This window comes from Colletotrichum spaethianum, assembly GCF_022836535.1.
Source record: "Colletotrichum spaethianum MAFF 239500 DNA, contig38, whole genome shotgun sequence".
In the NCBI taxonomy this organism is placed as follows: Eukaryota; Fungi; Ascomycota; class Sordariomycetes; order Glomerellales; family Glomerellaceae; genus Colletotrichum; species Colletotrichum spaethianum.
The window spans coordinates 292,742-306,600 of NW_026054808.1; the positions used below are offsets into that span (position 1 = coordinate 292,742).

The following is a 13,859-nucleotide window of genomic DNA, read 5'->3' on the forward strand; positions in this document are numbered from 1 at the left end:
CACCCACCAACATGGCAGTGGACCTCAAAGGAGGCGCTTTGGCTGTCGTCACCAAGAACACACCATGGCCAGTAGGAAAAGCAAAGCGTGTCTCGGTAAATTCATCCGGATATGGAGGAGCTAACGGGCATGTCGTCATTGACGGCGTTGATGAATATTTCAAGAGCGTCGGTGTCTCCAGTCCATTCAACAAAGAGCCCGATGTCGACCCGTACAGCACGATTACCCAAAAGAAGTTTCTACTGCCGGTTACGGCACATGACGAATACTCCATGTCCAAGAGTCTGGTGAACATGAATCAGGTTCTCAACAGTCAGATTCATGATATTCACGAACTCTTGTACACCATGGTCGCGCGGCGAACGCGATTCTCCCACCGTGCCATGATTCCGGTGGAAATCAGTCGCGAGAAAGAAGTGGCCATAGGCGAGGCAGTAACTGGCCGTGCCACTGATAGAGCTCCAATCGTGGCCTTTGTCTTCACCGGACAAGGTGCTCAGTGGCCAGAGATGGGACGCCAGTTGATGGACAGCTACCCATCAGTGCGAAAGACATTCAAGAAGCTAAACTTGGCATTATCGAACTTGGAACAGCGACCACAATGGACCCTTGAAGGTATGGCAACATATGGATCTTCTATCCCATTGTTTTAGGCTGTTATTTACTGACACTCCCCTTTCTTCGGCAGAAATTCTGCTTGAACCCGAAGAGACCAGCAGAGTTGGTGAGGTTTCCTTCTCCCAGCCGATTTGTACCGCCATCCAAATTTCAATCGTCAATCTCTTGTGGGATTGGGGAGTCAAGCCTGAAGCTGTCATCGGCCACTCGTCTGGTGAACTTGCTGCTGCTTATGCGGCGGGGCTGATTACTGCCGAGGACGCCATCACAGCTGCCTATCTAAGAGGCGTACATGCGATGCTCACGCAAGCCCCGGGAACAATGATGGCGGTGGCCCTTGGCGCGAAGGATGCTCAAAATCTCCTCTACGAGAATAATATCGCGTCTTCTGATGTCGTTGTGGCGTGCGTCAATTCACCAGAGAGCGTCACTCTAAGCGGCAAGCCCAAGCCTATGGATGCTCTTCACAAGTTATTGAAGCAAGGCTCAATCTTATGCAAGAAATTGCAGACAGGTGGAAAAGCTTACCACTCTCCCAGCATGAAAGAGGTTGGTTCTCATTACAGCAAGGCTATCCTCGAGGCCACGGCTCGCTTCAGTAACAGTGCGGTGGATCTCAAGAGTGGAAAGCACAAGGAGCCGAAGCCTGTGATGGTGTCGTCCGTGACTGTAACACAACTTCACCAGGGTGACATTGATGGAAACTACTGGCAGAAGAACTTGGAAAGTCCAGTTCTTTTTGATCCTGCATTGAAGCACATGCTGGGTCTCAAGTTCGGCTCAGATGAGCGTTTTGTGGACTGCCTAATCGAGATAGGGGTATGGTTCTTCATTTTCTTGCTTCTCAAAAGCACTCCGTTGTCTGGGCATCCAGCTTCAGCTTCAAGAACTACGAACCACAGCTGACAATTTAATCTTCCATACAGCCTCACAGCGCCCTGAAGGGCCCCATCAAACAGATCATTTCATCGCCCGAAGTCCAAGAGATCTGGAAATCTAGCCTGGGAGTTGCTCCCAAAGTGACTTATGAGCAAACCCTAGAGCGTGGTCATGATGCCGAAGACGATATGATACGGCTTTCAACCAGTCTATTCTTGAAGGGCTATCCTCTGGATCTACTTCTTGTAAACGGACATACCGCGTACCGCCCGTCCAAGGTTATCATCGATCTCCCCAAGTACCCATGGAACCACGAGACTCCACAGCCTTTGATTGTCAACCGCGCTACTCAGGACTATAAGTTCGCCACTCATCCACGTCATGATCTGATTGGAAGCAGACTCCCTGGAGGGAATCGCATGGAGCCCATCTGGAGGAACTACCTTCGTTTGGAGGATGTACCGTGGATAAAAGATCATGTGGTATGTAGTCCATCAGACTTGGCTGATGTCGGGAGTCAGCAAGCAAGATCCAACTGTGAGCTAATGCCGGCAATACTAAACGCAGATTGGAAGTGCTTTCATCATACCTGGTGCAGCATACCTCGCCATGGCCGTTGAAGCGGCAGCCCAATTTGCCGAGGATACCGCCCTCGGTGGCCCACCTTTCGACTTCGAAGATTCCAAGTTCCACCTTCATACCGTCACGATAAAGTCGGCGCTGGTGCTTCCTGCCAGCGGGACTACAGATATCATGACCAACTTACGTCCTACCGAGGCATCTGCGGCCTCCAACAGGTTCGAATTCAAGATCTGTTCCGTCACTGATGGACAATGGATTGAGCACGCTCAAGGAATTGTTTCGTTTGAGCCGGTTCATGGGGCGAAGACGAAAAAGGTTCCCTTCAACAAGGAAACTGAGGAGCCCACCTTCGAACAGACTTTCGGCAAGGAGGCCTGGTACGAGCGTCTAAGATACAGAGGCTTTGACTTCGGTCCCCTGTTCCGCGTCATCGATGAGATTGAGGTTCTGCCTCATGCTTCACGTGCTCGTGCGAGAGCTCCTATTCTCAAGACAGCCGAGATGACCACGCCATATGAGTCCCGCTATGCGATTCATCCCTTGACCATTGATGCCGTACTTCAAGGCCGTGTGGCTTCCGTGTATACTAGCCGCGCGGATAAGGAGGCGGCTACCCAGATTCCGGTATTCATCGAAGAAATGACAATCAGCCCATCGACATGGGCGAAAAACCAGACAGGCTTCATTGACAGTGTTGCGTGGACTGAGGGCGCCCGTAGCGGCGGATCGCACTCGACTCTGACCACCGAGAGCGGCTTTGAGATCATCTCGGCGCGAAATGTCAAATGGCGGCAATTTGAGAATCAAGGAAGTCAAGAGAAGATGAACAAAGAGGCTGCACGCGAACCATACTACCGCATGCAATGGAAGCCGGACGTGGATTTTATGGACACAGACGGAGCACATCGCTTGTTTCACAGCGACTTTCACTCACCATCAGGAGCAGCCTACCTAGATGAGGTATACAGCATTCGGACGCGACTAGAGACGGTAACGATCCTGTATATCTGCGGCGCACTAGAGATGGTACGACTTGATGAGCTTTCCACCGACCCGTCGCTGAAATGGATTCATGGATTTTATAACTGGATGTGCCACGTCAGGAATGAGGCGGCAGCCGGGCGAATGACTCTTTGCGAACAATACGCCACGAGCCTCGATCCCCAGCAGCGGGAGCAACGAATCAAACAGCTCCTATCTGAATTACCAGGGGACTTCCCGCAGCTGGAGTTCAACGCCATTGTCTACCAAAACATGGTTGGTATCCTAAACGGAACCGTGGCGGGCATCGACCTGGCGGTGAAGGCAGAGATCCTGGCGCGTGTGTACGCCGACGGTTCAATTCACGATGCGGCGCGCAAGAACCTGGCGTCTGTGATAGACATTCTGGCGCATAAGAATCCCACAATGCGTGTGTTGGAGGTTGGGGCTGGCACGGGTAGCTGCACCAGCATCGCGTTGGATGTGCTCAATGCCTTCGACCGCGACATGCCTGGTCACCACGCTAAGCGCTACCATGACTACACCTTCACAGACATCTCACCAGCTTTCTTCGAGAAGGCCGAGGAGCTTTTCAGCGCGTACCCGCCCATGATCTACAAGACGTTTAACCTGTCAGTTGACGCCGCAGCGCAGGGCTTCGAGCTCGGCGAGTATGATCTCATCCTGGCATCCAATGTGATGCACGCTCCAGCAAACACCGACCAACTGCTATTGAACTGCAGCCGCCTTCTAAAGCCAGGAGGCAGACTCGTGATGCTGGAAATCACACAGACTGGCAGTCTGACACCTGTACAGTTTGCCTTTGGCACGCTACCAAGCTTCTGGGAGTGCCTCGAAGACGCCGATGCTGATAGATCGTTGGGGCCTTTCCGGACGCTTCCGTCATGGGAACAGCAGCTCAAGATATCTGGATTTGCAGGCCTAGATATGGTCTTGACTGATTTTCCCGAGCCATTGGCCCTGGAAAGCGTCATGGTCGCCAGTACCATCGGAGGAGCTTTGAATCGGGTTGCGGCACTGGGCGTTGAACGTGTTGTTATCGTAAGTATCTTCCTATCACCGTTTCAGTAGCATTCAAAGAATGATGTTCCTGACGAAACCGTTTATAGGTCCATTCATCGCTCCAGAATGCACTCGGTAAAGCTGTTGAGGAGGAGATCATGAGGCAAGGAGTTCTCGACAAAGACACCATCTTGCACTACTCTCTCGATTCCATCTCTCATCTCAACCTCTTGAACGGACCTAAAAGTACCTACATCGTGCTCGAGGAGATACAAACTCCAGTTCTCAAAGACATGCTGCCGGAGCAGTTCGAGGGCTTGAAAAAACTCGTATCGTCAGCGACAAGCATTCTTTGGGTCACTGGGGGAGACTTGATGGCGGGTACGAACCCAGCCCTGGCAATGGCCCACGGGATCAACACTGTGCTGATGAACGAGAACTCGGCCCACAATCTCAAGTTCGCCACTCTCGACATCGACAATACCAGCGACATCAAGACACCATTGATTGCGAAAACAGTCGTTAAAGTGTGGACTACGGTTGCAACAGCTGTATCCAGAGCTACGTGCGAGACAGACTTCATCCTTAAGGATGAAAATATCTACATCAGCCGTGTCTCACCCGACATGCAGCTGAACGAAGAGTTTAGTCTCGATACCGGGCCAGGGAGAACTGGGCAGGCATTCCCGAATTTTGGCAACATCCAATTGTCATTGGAGACTCCAGGACTTCTGGATACGGTGTACTTCCGAGAGAAACCGACATGTGAGATTGCGCTCAACGCCGATGAAGTCGAAATTGAAGTGAAAGCAGTCGGACTGAATATGAAGGTTTGTATTTCAGACATCCGGTGCAGTATGAAAGAACAGAACCTTACTGATTCAAACACCATAGGACTATGTTATTGCGATGGGCAACTTCGAAAGTGTCAAGTCCAGCAACGAAAGCACTGGGATCGTGTCTAGAGTGGGAGCCAATGTCGCCCACTTAAAGCCTGGCGACAAGGTCATCTGCCTAGAGCGCGGACACTACGACACGTTCCTTCGAAGCCCGGCGCAGAAGTGCCTGAAGCTCGACGACGATGCTGATCTGATCGAAATGGCCACCGTCGGTATCGCTCATGGGACTGCCCTTTATGCACTAGACTATCTGGCGCACCTGGAAGCAGGCGAGACTGTGTTGATCCAAGCAGCTACTGGGGGTTTGGGATTGGCAGCAATCCAATATGCTAAGTACGTGGGAGCTGAGGTTTATGCCACAGTGGGAACGCAGCAGAAAAGAGACTATCTCATCTCTAAGTGTGGGATCCCTGACGACCACATCTTCCACTCCCGGACGCTGCAGTTCAGAGACGATCTGCTGAAGCAAACGCGAGGCCGTGGCGTCGATGTCATCTTGTCAGCTATCTCGGGTCCTGGATTCCATGAGAGCTTGAAATGTCTCGCCCCCTGCGGAAAATTCATTGACGTCGGTCGTGGAAACGTGCTTGACAAGGGTAATATTGGATTGCATGCTTTTGACCGAAGCATCAGCTTCTTCTCATTTGACCTCAACTTTGTGTTGGAGGAAAAGCCAAGAATTGCAGCACGGTAAGACAGCCCGAGATACCCCTAAATCTGAAGCACAAAGTAGAAGCTACTAACACGTAGTGAAAGCCTCCTTTCTGATGCGATGAAGCTCCTTCGAGACGGCAAGATCAAGCCAATCAAGCTGGACCGCACATTCCATATCACGGAGATGGAGATGGCCCTCCGCTATTTTGGCCAAGGTCAACATATAGGCAAGATTGTGCTTACTTACGGCACAACTCCCAACCGGATAAAAATCAAGGGTGCTCTCCAACCTCATGGTATCGACGGAAACAACAGCTACTTGATGGTAGGATGCCACGGTGGCCTGGGCCATAGTATGGCAGACTCTATCATTGAGCGAGGAGCCAAAAACCTCGTCTTTCTGGGCAGGTCCAGCGAGAACAAGCCAGACATTGCTTCCTTCTGTCGCCGAGCCCGAGGCCAAGGCGTGAATGTGGTAACAATCCAGGGTGATGTCTCCAAAATAGAGGATGTCAAGCGAGCGGTGGCTCAAGCCATCTCAATGGGACCGCTCAAGGGAGTTGTGCATGCGGCAATGGTATTGCAGGTAAGCTCCAATTCGAATATGAGCTTAAAGTCTCTTCAAGCCGATTTTTACTAAAATCACAATCACAAAAGGACGCCTTCTTCGACTCCATGACCCTGGAGCAATTTAATACCGCTGTCCGTCCCAAAGTGCACGGCGCCCTTAACCTCCACAATGCCACGATCAGTGTCAACGCGGCCCTCGATTTCTTTTTCATGACCAGTTCAACGGTTACTTACGTAGGCCACATCTCGCAGGCCAACTACGCGGCATCTAACGCGGTGTTGAACAATCTATCACGCCAGCGCATCCGCATGGGCCTGCCGTCAACCACAATCTCTCTGGGCCCAATCAAGGGTGTGGGCACGCTGAACCGCAAGCCCGAATATGCTGAAAACCTGCTGCGATCCGGTCTGATTGAAGCCGAGGAATCAGAGTTCATCCGTCACTTTGAACGTTTCACGTACCCACAGCCCGAGTCGAAGCATTTCGACAGCCTAACGCAGGGCCATATCCTCACCGGTGTCGAATACTCGAAGCACGACGTCAGCATGGTACAAGTTACACGTATTGAGCAGGACCGTCGCTCTGCTCTCCTGGTCACGACGCTCGAATCACGAAAGGCTGCTGGTAGCGGCGGTGCAGCGGCTGCTGATGCCAGCGGCGATGATCTGCTGCTGGTAGCGGCGGTGCAGCGGCTGCTGATGCCAGCGGCGATGATCTGCTGCTCTCCGATATTCCAGACAACCGTGACAAGGCTGTCATCTTGTTGGCAGACGCCGTCGCGCAGCGGTTGGCCAAGTTGATGTTCATTCCCATTGAGGAAATCGACATTAGTCGTCCTTTCTCGCACTTTGGTCTCGATAGCATGTCCGGTAGCGAGCTGATCCACTGGCTAAGTCAAAAGTTCGGCGTGGGGATGTCGTTCCTACAACTACTGGCACCATCGTGCACACCCAAGAGCCTAGCAGGAACTATATTTGACACTCATATGAATGCGATGGCCGCGGTAGAAGCAACTGCGCCTGCCGTAGCCACAAACGGCACCTCTCATGAAGAGCCCAACGGAGTTCAGAAAGCCGATGAGGTTCATAAAATTAATGGAATTCACAAGATCAACGGCTTCAACGGCTCTACTGGCGTCAATGACATCTCGACCCGGTCTCAGATGGAGAAGTTTTCTCAAGCAGTCAAGAGAGCCATTGCCGACCCGAAGCCGGTTATGCACTCCTATGTATGCTCTGTCGTCAACAACCACGGTAAGTTATTATGAATGAGATGCCGCTCAAGTCAAATTAATTGACGCACACACTAACAGCTAACATAGGTGAGCAACTCTACACCCTGGCCGAAGGTACGCTATCACAAGAGTCCACTACCCCCGTTAGCTTCGACTCGGTGTACGGCATGGCCTCCCTCTCCAAACTCATGACTACAGTCGCCGTCATGATCTGTATCGAACGCCGGCAGATTTCCCTCGACGATGACATGGCCCAAGTATTACCAGATCTGTGCGCCCTCCCTGTCCTCGACGGCCTTGATTCCGAGGGCCGGTGCCGAACAAAACCGCGGACAAAGACAATCACGCTTCGGTTGCTTTTGAGTCATCAGAGCGGCTGTGGCTATCATTCAAGCCCCCAACTTGCAATGTGGGCGAGACAGAATAGCAAGACCAACAGCGTTTTTGACAGTGACTTTGTAAGCCATCCTTCCTTCTTCGTCGAACTCACCACATGCGTTGAAGATAATTCGGTCTCTAATACACCTCACAGGAAGTTATGAAGACCTTCCCACTTCTCTTCGAGCCTGGAGAAGGTTGGATGTATGGCTCTGGTCTGGATTGGGCTGGCGAGGCCATCGCGAGGATTAACCATACCACGCTCGAGGAATTCATGCGAGCCAACATCTGGGAGCCGCTGGGCATGTCTTCGACTACTTTCCACCCAGAACTCCATTCAAACATGATGGATCGTCTCGTCGCCATGTATGAACGCACCGACGATAACGGCTTAAAGCGCGGGCCTTGGCTCTCGCACATCCCAGCCACCCATGACTGTGGCGGTCACGGCATCTGGTCGACACCTCGCGACTGGACTAAGTTTCTCAGAATGCTCCTTGCAGATGGCCAACCAATCCTATCCGAAAACAGCGTCGATGAGATCTTCAAGCCCCAGAAGGTTGACTCGAACGACCTACAAGAGCTGCTGTCGGGCCCGCTGCGTGCGTCCCTTCGCTCTACCGTCGACATGGGCGCCGGCCGAATCGAGATCGCGCTAGGCGGTCCTCTTTACATGGACGAGATCCCTGGAAAGCGCTCTGCGGGGACGTTACAATGGGCTGGCCGGCCGAATCTATTCTGGTGGATTGACAGGGCCAAGGGCGTGGCGGCAACGACATTTACTCAGGTCATCTCACAAGCTGACGCCAGGTTTGAGGAGTTGACCAGTGAGTTTGAACAGGGAGTGTATACCGACTTCACATGAAGGGTTTCAACTAGGAACTAGCACAACGGCCAACGGTGTGCAAGTTTGGAGGCAGCAGGCTACGTTAGTGATCTTAAATGAAGCTTCCATCTCCGCCACAACAAGTATTTAGCCCACTTACATTGAAATATGACACAATTCTCTATGAAACAAGTGTGTTTTTAGCTAAAAACACTTCTTCTTTTATAGTTTATTACGTTGCTATATTGAATCATTTCAAGTCCTGTCATCCAAGTTTGCAATGGATGTTTATATGCTCAATAAGAAAGATCAGAAGTAAATTTCTGTCCACGCTATCATTCATCTGTTACTTCCCTTCGCAGTCAACCAAGCCAGTAGGAAGCCATAGGTAGGTCTTTTGTTTCGACTGGAGTACTGAGAGATACCCAAGGCCGGTCAAAGCACTCAATGATGGCATACCCTTACTTCTTTTTACTAAGCTTTGGCGCAATAAAAGCCCTTTATGTTTGGGCTTGGGTGACCGAAGAAACCTTTCGATTTTTTACATGATATGGTGTTCTGCCGGGGCTTTTCTAGACGTTAGGGTTACAAAGGCAGTAGAAACAAATTATTAACGTCATTAAACGGTGAGCATTATGCGCCAAAACCGTTATGTAGTATACCCAAGCTGACTATAGAACTATAGCGTGATACTTAAAATGATGCTGATTTTATGATTTCTTTTATCCAAAGAAATTAGCTTGCCATTCTTTGAAATAACTATAGCTTGTTTGCCGAAAGTAAGACTGGAGTCACTCCGCTCACATATGGATAGTCAAACTCGAACGATCGCTAACCCCACAATTGCATTTTTGCATTGAACTTTAGAAAACGTCTTTTTATTCAAATAGGCCAGTATTTGGTGGCTTTTCTTGTACGGCAAAACTAAACCATGGTTTGAAGCTCCAATACTCAAGGAGTAAGATCCTATCTTCAGAGAAACATTAACACAGCTACTTCCAATGAAGTTCTTTACAACGATGTGACTTAATCAGATCATTTGCATGTATATGAACTCTTACAGGCCTTACGACTTACTTCACATGGAATCTGATGGCATTTCAGAATTAAAGGATTTAATGGGGCTAGGAATTAATGCGGCCATAACTGACGTGAGAAAATGACCTATCTTGGCAGCACTCTGGTCGCCTTCTTCTCTTTCAAATGCTCTGTGGGTTTGTCTTTGTTTAAATTTAAATTTAATTTTGTGATCTTCATTTTTGGGTTACTAAACACTGAAGATATCGTCCTATAATAGATACAAGTAGTCTCTTTCGAGTTGATGGTATAGTGGCTGTTGTAACTGGCGGCACCACGGGTACGTTTTCTGTAACTCAATTTATGAAGTTTTCTGATTGATTCTACTTAGGAATAGGCTTCAGGATGGCGAAGACCTTGTCTGGGGCTGGGGCGAGAAAAGTTTACATACTTGGCCGAAGAAAGGACGCATTGGAACAGGCTGCGTCACACCATGAGTCAATCACTCCTATTGTTTGTGATGTGACTTCCAAGTCTTCTCTTCAATCTGCCGTTGATTTGATCGAGAAAGAAACAGGCTTCGTCAATCTTGTGATTGCCAATTCTGGAATCGCAGGACCTTGGACTGTATTTGACCCAGAAGTGACGATACATGATATTCGAACTCGCTTGTTTCAGAATTCGTCGATGGAAGAATTCACTGAGGTCTTCCACGTCAATGTGACTGGAGTATACTTCACTATGTTGGCATTCTTGGAACTCCTTGACGCAGGTAACAAAAATGCCTTCAAAGGAGGCTTCGGTGCTCCTGTTACCGCCGGTACCAGTATACCTTCGATTCAAGGTCAGGTCATCATCAACAGCAGTGTTTCCGCATACAGCCGGGATAAGCAATGCCCTCCAGCTTAGACCGGTAGTAAGTCTGCAATCGCGCATCTGACGAAACATGCCAGTACAAACCTTGCGAAACATGAGATTCGTGTCAACGGCCTACTTCCAGGCTGTAAGTTTGTCCCTTTTCGCAGGCCGGTTCAATGAGTTGGAAGATAGATTGCTTACCTTCATGCTTTATGGTTTTCCCATCGGAGATGTCTGAATCTATAATATCCACCAGGAATCCAGGTGAAGAAGATTTGGACAATAAAGACTACATCCCAGTGCGACGATTTGGCGGCAATGAGGAAATGGCGGGTAGCGTGCTATATCTTTCCAGCAGGGCCGGTTCATTGTGCAATGGGCTGATGCTTCTCAACGATGGTGGAAGAATCTCTGTCATGAACTCGGAATAAGTCAAATCACCCACTTTTCGGCCTACCCCTGCCTTTCGGCCAGGTCCACAACCACTAATAACTCCTATAACAGCTTAACACTAGTCTCTAAAAGTCTATAAATATTTATAGATAAATAAGTAGATAAATATACTAATTATAATTTATAAAAGATTTAGCTATACTATATACTAAATAATTAATATTAAAAGCTAAGGGTATTATATAGCTACAGGAGCTAAATCTTAATACTTAAGATTTTAATATAAATATATATAACGTACATGCATAGTGAGCGACGCATCATAGTGAGCGATGCATGTCCTCCTACCCTCTAGCCATTTATGTAAGTTAATCAAGCAGTATTATACAAAATTAATTAAAACTACTTATTATCCTCTTCTTCAGAGGTCTCTTAAACTACTTAATATGTTTGTACGTTATGTCTAGTCTTTCTGTAATTGCTATATCGCTACCTACGCATTTTACCCCCTTTATATAAGCCCCCTCTTAACGCGTATTTTTGCTTTTAGTATTAATAACACTCTTTTTTACCTAGATTACCTTTACTTTAGCTATATTAAGGGACCCTCTAAGACATAGCTAGGTTTTTTTAGCTCTTTAATGTTTATTTAGTATCTTGTTTATTATATAAAGCTTATAGTACTTAGTTTTAATAAAAGCTAGTTTATATATTAACTTATTAATACTTTTAGTTTATAAGTTAACTACTTTATATAAATAGGTTAATAAGGTATATTAATAAATCATAATCTTTTTTTTGAGTAATATAAAGCTTTATATAGTATTATATATTATAGTTAGTGTCTTTAGGTTCTAGGAGCCTTAGCTGTTTAGGCGTAAGTTAGATAGTGTTAGCGTTTTTAGCTTAAAATCTAGGTAAGAAATAACTATTTTTAGGTTAAAAGGGATAAGGCTAGCTTATTTAAAGTTAACTTATATATTTTTTTTTATTAAAGTAAAAAAGGTTACTTTAAAGGCAAAAAAGAAGTTATCTTTAGTAATATATATAATTTAGTTAAGTTAATTAAACTATAATATATAAAATTAATTAAAACTACTCTTTATTTCTTTCTTTATTACTATTCTAAACTACTTTATAAGTTTATACGTTATATCTAGGCTTTCTGTAATTACTATATTATTATATATATAGTTTAATACCTTTTATATAACTCTTCTTCTAAGGGTTATTCTATCCTTTAGTATTAATATTACTTTTTTCTACTTATAGTGCTTTTACTTTAGTAGTATTAAGTAACCCTCTAAGATATAGTCTAGTCTTTTTTACCCTTTAATATTTACTTAGTACTTCTATTCTTATATAAAGCTTATAGTTCTTAGCTTTAATAATAATAAGCCTATAAGCTAACTTACTAATACTTTTAGCTTAGAAGTTAATTACTTTATAAATTAATATTAATAAGCTACTTTAATATACTTAGATCTTTTTTTTTTTAAAAAAGTACTTTATATACCTTCTAGTATTATAGTTAATATTTTTATATCCTAAGAGCTTTAGCTATTTAGCTATAAAGTTAAAAGTATAAGTATTTTTAGCTTAAAATTTAACTAAAAAATAACTACTTTAAGGTTAAAAGGTATAAGGCTTATTTATTTAAAACTAGCTTATATATTATTTTTATTTATTAAAATAAAAAAATACTACTTTAAAGGTAAAAAAAAAGTTATTTTTAGTAATATATAAAATCTATATTTATATTATTTTCTTAATTTCTTTATTATATAAGTACTTTAATAAGCTAAAGTACTTAATATTAAAAGGCTAAAGCTTATATAATAAATAAAAAAGTATATAAAAAGTAATAATATTTTATTTTTTAATAGATTTATTAAAGTTAATTAATTTATAACTATTATAACTATTAAAGATTAAGAGGTAATAAAAGCTCTTTATATAAGTTTTTATATATTAATTAAAGTATTTTAGTTAATTTAAAGTAATATTATTTATTATTTATTTATTTTTATTTAAATAAATATATTATATAACTAAAAATTAGTTATTAGTATACTAAAAAAAAAAGTAATATTTATTTTTTATAATAATATATAAAGTTATTACTTAGTTATTTATATATATACTTTAAATAATAGAAACCTATTTATAATTATTAAGCTACTTTATATAAGGCTTTTTCTTATAGTTAGAAGTTATAATAACTTTTATATATAATAGTATTTTTATTAAAAAACTATTTTTATTAAAGTTATAGATATTATAATTTAGTATTTTATACTTTAAAATTATATTTTATATAAATATAAATTAGCTTTATATAATTATAAGATTCTTAGCTAAGGCCTTTTAATAGTTAATTTAATATTAAAATTACATTTTTAATTTAAGGATATGTTATATAAAGTTCTTTACTTATTAAGGTCTTATATATGTCTTATTATATATATTTAGGAGTTAATTAGCTATTTTTTATATATCTTCTTATTATAAAAAAAACCTTTAATTAATTAAGTTAATAACTTGTTTAATAATTACTTTTTCTTTAGTTATAGTTATCTTTATTAAATTTAGTTATCTTTTACCTTATATAACACGTTCTATATATTAGTTATAAAAGGTTAATTTAAGGACCTTAAAGGTAAAAATAGCTCTTTATATAAGCATTTTTAGGTCTTTTATAAGAGCCTAGATAACAAGGATAATATAACTTTTAATTAAGGTAGATTATATATTTGTATATAAAGGGAAAGATGTGTAAAGGTTAGAGAGGTAGAAAGGAAGTGGACGTGTATAACTCGCTATGATTTACGACTTACTATACAAGTACGTTAGATAAATTATATAATATAGTAATTTAAGAAGGTTATAGATATAGTAAAAGTATAATCTAATATTAAGATTAGTATTAGTAGTAGTTAAGTATAT

General features: G+C 43.8%; 2 protein-coding genes across 2 annotated transcripts; both read left to right on the forward strand.

The window, feature by feature from the left end:
- Positions 1–11: 11 nt before the first annotated feature.
- Positions 12–7,007, forward strand: ColSpa_10713 (prosolanapyrone synthase; the record flags this gene model as incomplete). The annotated part of the gene is made up of 8 exons (XM_049276925.1): positions 12–615; positions 689–1,437; positions 1,545–1,979; positions 2,065–4,122; positions 4,191–4,913; positions 4,978–5,672; positions 5,733–6,222; positions 6,294–7,007. The coding sequence occupies 8 exons, from the start codon at positions 12–14 to the stop codon at positions 7,005–7,007; spliced, it is 6,468 nt and encodes a 2,155-aa protein (XP_049132882.1).
- A 416-nt stretch (positions 7,008–7,423) lies between these two features.
- Positions 7,424–8,684, forward strand: ColSpa_10714 (acyltransferase LovD; the record flags this gene model as incomplete). The annotated part of the gene is made up of 3 exons (XM_049276926.1): positions 7,424–7,460; positions 7,529–7,899; positions 7,974–8,684. 3 exons carry the CDS (start codon positions 7,424–7,426, stop codon positions 8,682–8,684), a joined length of 1,119 nt encoding a protein of 372 aa, XP_049132883.1.
- Between the last annotated feature and the right edge of the window lie 5,175 nt (positions 8,685–13,859).